The sequence below is a fragment of the Lepidochelys olivacea genome (genome assembly GCF_965140295.1).
Source record: "Lepidochelys olivacea isolate rLepOli2 genome assembly, chromosome: 1".
NCBI classification, from domain to species: Eukaryota; Metazoa; Chordata; order Testudines; family Cheloniidae; genus Lepidochelys; species Lepidochelys olivacea.
In genome coordinates, this window is record NC_140411.1 from 226,332,444 (window position 1) to 226,344,609 (window position 12,166).

The window sequence follows — 12,166 nt, forward strand, 5'->3', positions numbered from 1 at the left end:
TACCCTCCTCACTGATGGGTGGCCAGCAATGCCATAATAGCAGCTGGCAACAGAAAGGTGGAAGTTAGGGGGAATATTATGAGTATTAGATGGCAGGGATATGTTTGGATGCCTAGGACAAAAGTCTTGGAGGGAGGAATGTGTTTTTGGAGAAAGGATTTTGGACCCTCACAGTACAAAACTAAGTTTTATTACATAGTGCTTCCATATTATTGGGGTGGGGATAGAGGCTCAGAGAGGGAGAGCAAATCAAGGTTTACAGTAGATTGGAATGGTAGAGGGAGCTCTCCACACCAGCCAGAGAGATGGGGACTCTCCCTAGACTTTCAACAGCACCAAACGCAGAGGTGAGGGAGCTCTCCCTATACTTGTAGTGAACAGGAAGCTGCATTCCACTCCTTCCCCTTCCCCACTCTTACTCCCGTCACTTCAGTTCCTGGAGCAAATCCTCTCCCTGTCACCTGTCTGAAGCCCATTTGCTCACCAAACACTTGGGACTGATTTACAACACTGAAGGAAATTACTGCCCTAATTGTCCTGGCGCTATTGGCTGTTACTGCCTTAAGAGTACTCTTAAAAATTAAAATAGAGGCATTATTATAGAAAGGCATAAAACACTCTGTCTAAATCCAGGGAGCCCATTTCATATTAATCAAGGACATTCCTTTTCATTTCTATCTTCTCCCTTCAAATGCAGAATATATTTGAGCCTATTCCAGTACAGCAAGAAGGCAAAACCAATCCCTAGGGCAAATTATGCTCTCAGTAATACCCATGCCACACTATTGAACCCCACTGGTTTGCTAGGAGTGTAAATGAAAGCAGAAAATAGCCCTATTAATTTGTCTGTTAAGGCTAGAACTGGGCTCTAACTGTGTTTTGCTAAGAGTCATTAGACTACGCTATGGGAATAGTTCTGCTCAGTGGCTGTGACTTGAAAACTGTACCAGATCTTCCTGTTGCCTTCAGAAATAACTGAAGAAATGAAGGGGGAGTGGGGTAGGGGAAGATCATCAGCTATTGAATCTCAGCCAAGTGCTAAAGATTAAAAGCAAAGATAGACCCAAACCATGATCTGGATCTGAATGTCACAACTAGCCCCTATTTCTATTATGGACTGAACTAAAATGCCCAATTCAAGCTACCCTACCTACATTTGGAGGAAAGTCCAGCTTTGGATCTAAGATACAATATTTGGATCTATCTTTAGTTAATAGAAGAGGAGCCAGCAGAAATTATTTACCCTTAATCCCGCATCCCATTTCAATCCTATTACCCAAGGTCCAGAAAGATTAGTTATCTCTGTATACAGCACTGGCGAGACCATTACTGGAATACCATATCCAGTTCTGTTGTCCTCACTTTAAAAAGGATGTTAAAAAATCTGGAAAGGTTTCAGAAAAGAGGTACAAGAATAATCTGAAGTTTGGAAACCATGCATTATAGTGACAGAGTTCAGAAGCTCAATTTATATATATAGTTTAACCAAGAAAAGGTTAAGGGGTAACTCATCGTGGTCTAAAAGTAACTACATGGGGAAGAGACTTCTGATAGTATCTAGCAAAAGAAAAAGTATAATGAGATTCAATAGTTGGAAGTAGAAGCTACACAAATTCAGACTAGAATAGGGCACACATTTTTAACAGTTTCAGAGTAACAGCCGTGTTAGTCTGTATTCGCAAAAAGAAAAGGAGTACTTGTGGCACCTTAGAGACTAACCAATTTATTTGAGCATGAGCTAAGTGAGCTGTAGCTCACGAAAGCTCATGCTCAAATAAATTGGTTAGTCTCTAAGGTGCCACAAGTACTCCTTTTATTTTTAACAGTGAGAGTAATTAGTCACTGGAACAATTTACTGAGAAATATGGTGGATTCTCTAACACTTAAAGTCTTTACATCAAAACTGGATGTCTTTCTAAAAGATGTGCTATAGCTCAAATAAAAAATTATGGGCTAGCTGCAGAAATCATGAGGTGACATGCTGTGGTCTAAGTTATGCTGGAGGTTAGTCTATATGTTCACAATGGTCCGTTGCAGTCTTCATATCTATGAATTAATCTCAAAAAATCAAGGAAGTTCAGCAATATAGTACATAAATCAATAATAACTATATGTTGAGAGTCAAAACTCTGGGCTCCAATGTGGTGAACAAGGAAGACTATGTGTTCCCTGAATCCATGGAGTTTGCAATCTATATGAAAAATTGGTGTGGTAGAAGAATCTTCCAAATAAATTTATTGAATAATCTGTAATGGTTTTTCTCCACGACAAATCAGACAGGTATAGAAATGCAAGGTACTAATGGTAGGGATGCCCTGTGGATTTCAAACACACTTCCCAATCAAAGTTGGGTCAAAAATTTCCTATCAGAAGGAAACCTTCATGCCAGCCGAATGGGAGTGAATTTGAGTGACAGTTCACACATTCTTTCCAGCAAGCTAATCACATGGTATTACCCGCGTTGAATGGCAGCAGAGGAAGAAGCAACAGAAAAAAACAGGTTTCACAGTAGCAGCAAAAACAGATGCATTGTAGATGCAATAGGAATAGGTGATGTGAATTAAGGGCAAGTTTAGGACATAATACCTGGTGTGAACATGGGACAAAGAGGGGGGTAGACCAGGACCCTAGAAGCACTGAAATACTGGGTTCTGTCCCTGGGATGAGGAAAGGAGTGTGCCTGAAGGATAATTTAGGGCAGGGATTCAAATGCTTTATGATAATGGGGATGTTTTTTAAGAAAAAATGTGTCTCATGAACTATCTCCCCTCCAAAATCTCAATTCCATTTGTCATTCCCACTCCACATCAATCCAGCGGCAACTAGAATACAGTGTTACTATCTGTCTTGCCGAAGCACCTAAGGACGTGGTGTTTAACAAATGAATAATTGTATGTAAACAAGAAAAATTCCACTGGCTCCTTTTTCACTCTGTTTCACCTATCACTGCCTTGCCCCTCAACCAGCAAGTTACCTCAGTGAGATGAGGCTCTGGCCCCACCATCTGCTCCAGTTTTGGTCCCAATGTTAGCCTCTCTTTGTGGACGTAAAGCACCCTGGCAAGCATCGTGCTATGCTCACTCCTCTGGCTTTACAGCTGCAGGTGTTCACACTCTGCAGTGAAGAGCCTGACTGTGACCAGTAAACACACTGAGGACCATCATCAGCTCAAAAACACTCACCAACCAGAGTTGGAGAAGTGTTGACATAGAACCAAAGTACATCACCAAGTGATCCAACCCTGAGAGATTCATCCCACCCAAGGTGATCTTGCTGAGTCAAATTTATCCCTGGGGTAACTCTACTGAAGTGAAAGTCATGGTTGAATTCAGTCCTATGCATTTTTCCTGCCACATGAAATGAACACATAATGTGGGGAACAGCACGTTTTCACTGTGTTTCTGAGCGATTTCCTTTCTTTAAAAAAAAAAAGTGTTTTAAAAGACAAACAGCTAGTGCTTTCTCAATGTCTAGCTATGGAGTTCCCCCATCCCATTCTACAGATTAACCACTTCCTCCTCCCCGTTCCCTCCTCAATCCAAGAGGTGAGCCACCACTCAAACACTCACGCAGGTGTGCCGGCAGTCTGATCGCGTCTTCCTCCATCCTGATCGCTCGAGGCACTGGGACATGTAGTGGTGATGAGGAAGGGTAGTTCACTACTGGGCTCGCTGGAGGTGTGTAGGAAATTCTTTCCTGCTATTAAAAATAAGAAGGCGAGAGAGAGAGAGAGAGGGGACAATGTGAACTTTGGAACAGAGGTGTGAAACTAAAACAGGGGACAGGAGGGGGAAGTGGGTGGAAGGAAGGAAGTGTGTATGAGTGGTGGGGGCGAATAGCATTTATTATGCACCAGACTGGCTAGGGAACCACACAGAGTGCAATTGGTCCACTTGCTCTATAGCTCTGCAGGCGTGACATTCAAATCCCTGGAAGTTCCAACCCTGCAAATTGCAGCCAGGGACTAGAGAGAGTTTTCAAGGTGATGGTTTTCATCTTGCTAAAGCCTAATAAGTTTCCCTGGGTTTTCTCAGAAGTTTTCTGAAGGGGGAAAGGGGAAATAACAGAGGTGAAGAGATGGGGAGGATTTTCAAGTCAATGTAAATCTGATAGTGGGGTGTATATATATATATGCGTGTGTGTGTGTATTTTATACACACACTGTTCTACAGTAAATGCCCAAAGCACTACATCTCATAACAGCATCCGGGCATAATTATTAAATATTTAGCACTTTAAATCTTCAGACCATTTTACCAAAATTGAGTAATTAGTTGATTTACTGTAGTATTTACATTGCTATAGAGAACCATATTATATTGCTGTTCACTTCTGTATTTACTTCAGAGGACTGCAGTAGTTTTTCTAAACAAAAAATAAATCAGCATAATAAAAGGAGCCATTTCCACTTTCTTCAACATACAGTAACATTTATCTCACTATTGCACAAGACTCACAGTTAAACAAGATGTTTCGTATTATTATTACTACTCAATATGTATCAGTATTATGGTAGCGCTTAAAGGTCCCGCTAAGATCAAGGCCCCATTGCACTAGGTACTCCATACACACGCACACGTACAGAGTAAGACATGGCCCTGTGCTGAACAGAAAGTCCTGCATTGCGATTCATGCAGGCAGACTATAGTGCCTTCACAGAGCCCCATTAAAATCCATGCAGACAGAGCAGGCTGCCCATGTGGATCACACAGCCGGATCAGGTCTAAAAATAGACAAGATAGACACAGAGCAGGAGACAGGGATATAACATACAAGCAGAGTTATCAGATGGATGATTTGCAAAAGTCATGTTAATTCCGCTGTCTTTTGTTCGTTCAGTTTTATTCCCTAACAAATTTGTCCAGAAACCTAAGATCAAAATTTGATCTGATCTGGTGGGAAATTTCCTCCATATTCTAAACATGTACTGTAATCACAACTCTAATTATACCCTTTGTAAATAAAGTAAGCCACAATATTTGCAGGAGCACAGAAATCATTGGTGTACACTCCCCTGCTGGTTCAGCGTGCTACTTCCCAGAGCTGTGCTGAGTGGTGGCATTTTTGATGATGGTAGTATAACTAGCACGGATGTGAACTATGCTCGCTCATATCATAATTTCAGTGGGGATGAAGTAAAAGCTATCACCACCAAGCCCCTCCCTCACCACAGTGTCCCCGTCTAATGGAAAAGGACAAACCTACTGGCAAGAAAAAGAAAGTTATTTCCTTTACAAACAATAGCATGCCATGGAACCAGAATGACAGCCTTACGCTCATCTGCGGAACGGAACGCTGGCCCTATAACCAATCTAAACAGGGAACGTGAAAGTCCTTCTTACTCCTGACAACATGATTCAAATAGAAATTAAAGCTATGAAAGGAGAAAATTCCAAGGGGCACTAGACAACAACGGGAATTGAGAGTAGGGCCTTTCACCTTCTAGCCATGGCTTCAAACCAAGTTCAGGGCAATCTGACCTAGATCGGTTAGCTGCTCAGTGGTCCACATGAAATGCATTGTTAATCTCAGTCCAGATTCCCCATAAACAAAAATCAACATTCTAAAAACCACCATTACAATTAACATTCTTTAGCATCTTTGCTGATGGACTCAGCAGAAAGGCCAAGGAACGAGCATACACAGAGAATGAATGACCCCTACAGGCAATGTAATTTCTCTTCTGGATTTAGACATATTGGTAGAGCAATGTGGAGAAGGTTCTATTGAAAAACCCCAGGCTTATCTCTGTTCTGTGGAGAAGTGCCGTCTCCAGGGCTTTCATGACAGCACCTTTTACCAACATTAAATTCACACCGGATTTTTAGTTAAAAAGCTGGGACATTCTTCCCTGGGGATATCTGACATGGTGAAAAAGCTGGTGGACAAAGCTGGATGTGGATTTGACCGTTCAGCTTTGGTATTCACAACCCAACCAAAGATGGCTGATTCAGTGCTTCACATTCCAATGAGGTCCCCGTCATAGTACTCGGGGGAAGTTCTGCACTTTCACTGGCGCTTGGCGCCCCCTCAGAGCTGGCGCATGCATAACAAATGGTAGAAAATGAGACCAACCACTTCCTAGCATTCCCTGCTGTGATCCACTGTTCTGAACTGCATTCCAGATTGCCATTTTATTCATGCAAAAAGCTATTTATAAAGGAGAGGAACCCTGCTGAAATAGGGCCAAAACGATGCCTGTCTCTGCACAGATGCGTTAGTGCTGTGGCTTTTAACCTGTGGTCTGAGGACCCTGGGGGTCCACAGACTGTGTCTAAGATTTCCAGAGGGGTCTGCACCTCCATTAGAAATTTTTTAGGCGTCTGCAAATGAAAAAAGGTTGAAACCCAGTGCTCTAGAACCGTGGTTCACAAAGTGGGGTCCTCAGACACCTGGAGGCCAGCTGTGGGTTATGAGGAGGGTCCATCCCTTGAGACAGGGCCAGAATGTGCCAGAACCTCATTCCGGAACTTTTGCCACATGAAGGACACCATCTTGCTCTCAAATTAGCGCCCTCTGCACAGCATGATCTCACATGCACCGTGTGTGAGGTCACGTTGGCGGGGGCGTTCCTAGGCTGGCGAGGGCCTTCTGGTAGTACAGAAATGAAAGGGATCTGCGACCCTTAGTAAGATGCCAAAGAAGTTCTTGGATGGGGGGTGGAGGGGAGGAGTTTGGAAACTACTGCTCTAGAGGAAAGAGAGGCAACAAGAAGTCCCTTCCCACCTGTAATGCAGGGGTGGGGATCCTGTCTTGCAAGTGATGCTAGCATCTCAAGCCTCACTTCAGCTAGGTACTGAGGCACACGTTTAAACACCTTACTGAATCAGGGCTTCAGAGAGGAACACTAGGAGCCACAAAGGCCTCTCCCACTGGACATCACGGGAGGCATGTACTGGCTATGTCTGTAGCAGGCAGGACTCACTCCTCACTGCATTTTCCTCAGCACCCAGGAGGTGCTGTGCTATATGAAGCCATAATGCCTCAAACCACCACCCCCTTCTTCTCCAGACATCTCCACCTCTTAGAGGTATAATTTAGCCTATGGTGCTTTAAACAATATTTATACCAAAAAGGGCAGTTTCATAGAGATTGCTAAGTAAATGCATCTGATCCACTGTTTTTTAACATCCTATATTCAGGACAGGTAGAAAAGACACCAAAATTGTTATGAAAAAAAATGTGGGCATGCTCATTTTGTCACAGTCAATATTTCCATTACAGGTCAGACTACAACAGCAGGTTGTGAAACAGCCAAAATTGCAGGGGAGATTTTCAAATGCTCAGGTGGGAGGTAGGCTCCCAACTCTCATTTGTGGCTTTGAAAATCTCCTCCCATAGTAATACTATGCCCTGCTACAGCATCCTTAAGCCAAAGATTAAAGAGACTTTGAAGACATTAGGTAAACCCATTTTACAGATGGGTCTCCTGAGTTATAGAAAGACTAAGGCCCAAATTAGCTAAGCAATTGCAGAGCTAAGTTTTCTTAAAAAAAGAACAGCAAGTGCATCCTAAAGTGGAACAGACTTAGCAAATGCATCCTGAAAATGAAGCCCTCCCTCAACACTGCACAGTTGCTACTGGACAGATTTCCAAAAGTGCTGAGCAAGTCAGCAGCAGGTAGAGTTGCTTGGCTCCTTTGAAAATGAGGCTATAAGTGATTTGGCCAAGTTCACCCAGCGAGTCAGCAACAGAGTGGGAAAGGAGCAAGTATCATTCTAGTTCTGTGACCTACCCTAATCCTGGGCGTCAGCCGCTGCGGAACACTCTGGTTAAATAAAAATGTGAATGCAGAGGGTCATATTTGATTGCTGAATTGGTTTTCGAGCCACACTTTCAGGATGTGTTTGTTAAGTCCATCCCATTTTAGGATGCATTTAAAATCTTCACATCTCCAAAATTACTTAACTTTCCTTTATGGGATCTATAAAACAAAACATACTATGAAAATTAGGTAGGTGTCATCATTTTAAGGTTATGCAGCCAGATCCTCAGCTGGTATAAATTGGTGTAGCTCCTCTGAACTCAATGGATTCACAGTGATTTACACCAGCTGAAGAGCTGGTCTGTGACAGTTTGAAAGGGGCAGATGCTATAGTTAGGGGGAAATAAATAGTTTTGTAATCAATGAATTTCATATTTCCCTTTGCAGTAAAGCCTATAGTGGGTGGGGATGTGGGGTAGTGGTTAGAGGACCAGATTGGAAGTCAGAATGCATGGTTCTGTTATCCAGTTATGCCACTGACTTGCTGCATGAACTTGGGCAAATTCCATCAATTCTATGCAGCTCCATTAATTAATGTTTGTAAGGGAAGATTGCAAGTGAAGAGTGCTATAAAAGAGCAAAGTGTTATTACATTCCAGATTCACAAGCTGCTGTAATAGACTGGGAATACCAAATCCCACAAGTGACAAAATGATCAGCCTCAAATAATTGCAATCTACAAACAATTTCAAAATCACAGTTCCATAATATTTTGCCTGCAGCCATATACTCATGAGGAGGATGCACAGGTTGGCACAATTCCTGCTGTCTTGGCTTTTGGAAGGCTTCCCTTCAGCTCACAGTGAGCTAGGAAAGTTTCCAGGGAAATCTCACACCGATTAGAATACATTAATTCTTTAATGAAGACCCTTCAGGGATACCCCATCTCTGGGGGTTATTCCACTGTCCCCCAGTCTGTTAGGAGAGGGAACCCAGCAGTATTTGTACATCCAACCAAAGATCAGGCTTGCTAACCATTTTAGGGATACATCTCTATTCAGGACAGCCCTTAAGCAGATGCTGAAGTCCCACTAGACTTAACCTTGTGCACATGTTTAAGTGCTCTATGAGGTAGGGATGGATTTAAGCATGTGCTTAAGAACTTCCCTGAATCAGAGCCTAGGATAGAATCCGGGCAACACTGGGTGCCCAGTTACTGGAACCTCCTTAAATCAAAGCACCAAGTGAGGTAACTACAAGCTTTATTGATCACATCGTGCTGCACAAGCATTCACACACCACTGACTAAACTCCCAAAGTCATGTCACAGCTTGCACTGAGTTCAGCCTGAAAATCTTGGAAAATCCTCTGTGTACAGAATCTACTGTGGGTTGTTTGAAAGTTTTAGTCAGGAACATGGAGGGGAAGACCACAGAACAAGTCATAGGAGCTAGTGGGGGTGGGGGAGGCAAAATTCCAGTACTCTTTGTACACTTAAAAACAAAAATCTGAAATTTGGTGGAGTTACAAATAACAGCTTTTCGCAAGGCTCAAAACTACTTATATTAGGCCGCCATAGCCCCAGAAGTCACAGCCCTAGCATGAAATGATCTCCAACTTCCAGTTCCCACAAGGAAATGTAAAAGTCCAACAGTCCTATTTTTGTCCTTGCACACCAAATCCACCAAAAGCTGCATGCACAAAAGTAGATATGTATTTTTGTAGAAGTGAAACAATCACTGAAGACAATCTAGTACACAAATGCAAAAGTAGCTCCAATAATAGGACAGTCTGAAGAAGATGGAAATATCGCATTTTGCAACTGAATATTTTTAAATTGTTGAGACAAAGCGACACATGACCTGCCTAGTAGCTTTCAGGATAGCAAGATGGCGGGCGTGGCTCAGCAGCCCTAGAAGGATATTTTAAAGGCCTGTATCCAAATCTCAATCATTGCATAAAAGGCCACTCCTCTTCTACAAGTAATGATATCACACAGTGCCAGGGCTTAGCTCCCAACAGTGGAAGTATAATTCCAGTTATGCTAATTCCCTTTACCTGAAAATTCTAATTATCCAAATCCACAGTGTGTCCCTCATGTAGCCAGATGTCAATTAATCACCCACTTATAACTTCTCTATTAGCCTCTTTGCACCTGTTAGTGCTAATCAATGGCTTGGCATTCGAATACCAGTAAATCAGATAATTAATAATTCAGAAAAATTATGTCCACAGTGGTTTTAACACAATTTTGGTGTTTTAATAAACTTAAAGTTGTTTATTTTTATCCTTTAACAAAGGACAACGTATTAAGCAAACATCAAAACGGCACCTCAAATAGAACTACCTGGTACTCCAAAAGTTTTGGATGTCCCCCAGGCCATTTGAATAAGTGGGAGTGTATTGTGTCTGCTTGCCACCCAGTTTGCTGATCTCTGTGTCACCCTCCATGCCTGACTCCCTGCTCTTCCAGTCAGACCAGTGGTTCTCAACCTATGTCCCATTGTGGGATGCATATGCAGCTCTCTATGTGGTATGTGGGCTTCATCCACACAATATATATACTACCTTTATGGCCCTGAAGATGTCACATGGGCCACAGCTGTGTGCTGACTGGGATGCAAATGGCATGCAGGCTGGCGGTTGAGAACCACTAACGTAGACTTTGAAAAGGGTAAAATCCTGCTTCTACTTTCCTGATGAGCTTATTTCACCAGCAGGTGGAGACACAGTAACTTTGACTTTGATAGCTATCACACAGAGGCCAATAAGGAGAAACAGAGGGTGTGAACTACCTACAAGGGACATTTGCTGTCACTGCCCTGTGAAGAACAGGACTTCAGACTCCCGGACTCTCACTCTGTTACCACTGACCCTCACTCCCTGGGCATGGAATGCTTAGTCCTGTGGCTGCAGTGATGTCCTGGAGCAAGGCTGCACAGGTGTTCCAGCTCTGCTCTTAGGTTGTGAGGAAGGAAAGTACCTCTGTCCTGTAACTGAGATATCCTCTCAATCTGGGTGAGCAGGAATCTTTCCCAGGTAGGGTTGCCAACTTTCTACTCGCACAAAACTGAACGCTCGGCCCCGTCCCTTCTCCGAGGCCCTGCCCCTGCACACTCCATCCTTTCTCCCTCTGTTGCACACACTCCCCACCCTCACTCACGATCTCATTTTCACTGGGTGGCTCACGGGAGTTGGGGTGTGGGAGGGGGTGAGGGCTCTGGCTGGGGCTGCGGGCCAGAAATGAGGAGTTTAGGGCGCGGGAGGGGACTCTGGGCTGGAGCAGGGGGGTTTGGGTGCGGGAAGGGGGATTGAGAGCTCTGGCTGGGGGTGCAGGCTCTGGGGTGGGGCTGGGGATGAGGGCTTTGGGGTGCAGGAGGGTGCTCTGGGCTGGGATTGTGGGGTTTGGAGGGCAGGAGAGAGATCAGGGCTAGGGCAGGGGGTTGAGGTGTGGGAGGGATCGGGGTGCAGGCTCCAGGCAGCGCTTACCTCAAGCAGCATGTCCCCCCTCTGGCTCCTATATGGAGGTGTGGTCAGGCGGCTCTGCACACTGCCCTGTCCGCAGGCGGTTCCCAGCCAGTGGGAGCTGCAGAGCCAGGGCTTAGGGGGAGGGGGAGGCAGCGTGCAGAGCACCCTGGCTGTCCCTACACATAGGAGCTGGAGAAGGCACATGCCACTGCTTCCAGGAGATGCGCGAAGCCACAGCAGGCAGGGAGCCTGCCTTAGCCCCACTGTGCCACTGACTAGAATTTTAACGGCCCAGTCAGCAGTGCTGACTGGAGCCTCCAGGGTCCCTTTTTGACCGGGCATTCTGGTTGAAAGCCAGACACCTGTCAACCCTATTCCCAGGTGAAGGCCATCAGTTTCTGCAGAATCCAAGCTTTCATTTAAAAAAGAAAAATACATGGCAGCAAAAATAAATAGTCCGAGCACAAACTGACTGGAACCAACGTGGTGATGTCTGCCTGAGTCTGCAGAGACAACAAGTGCTGCCACCTCTGTCAGCAGCCAACGCTTATGGGGAAGGTGAAGAGATCTCTTGGGGTGGGAACGGCAGTTGTTGTTTGGGTGGCTGCTGGTAGGAGTATGTGCACTGGGCAGTGGGAGGACATCACACCCATCCCATAGAACAGGAGGCACTGAGTGAGGGGAAATTCTACCACTTGGAAAGGAAGTGCAGGGGGCAACCAACCCCAGCAGAGGATGCTGCATGCAGAGAGGCCTCACCAATGCTATGCTAGCAAACCACCAGAGGGCTAGCAAAGGGAACAGTATAAACAGGTTATTTGTTGACGGTGGAGCATACCCCACAGTCATTGACCTCTTTTGTGTGTGATGTCACATGACATGATAGATTTCTGGGGAGGAGTGGCATTAATTAGAGCCCTAGAGTTCAGCCAGCAGGAGACCAGGGTCACTGGGCCCAAGCAGCAGAGGTTACTTGAGTAGGGGGAGACTGG

The 12,166-nt window shown here is 44.6% G+C and overlaps 1 protein-coding gene across 2 annotated transcripts in view; it reads right to left on the bottom strand.

Annotated features, from left to right (window-relative positions):
- ETV6 (ETS variant transcription factor 6) overlaps window positions 1-12,166 on the bottom strand; it is a 167,717-nt gene that overhangs the window by 104,486 nt on the left and 51,065 nt on the right. Inside the window, exon 2 of one of the 2 annotated variants that reach the window (XM_084617934.1) lies at window positions 3,570-3,696. In XM_084617934.1, coding sequence (XP_084474060.1) covers window positions 3,570-3,696 — 127 coding nt within the window. Of the gene's footprint in view, window positions 1-3,569; window positions 3,700-12,166 lie in introns of both variants that reach the window. The other variant, XM_084617933.1, reaches the window with a different exon arrangement.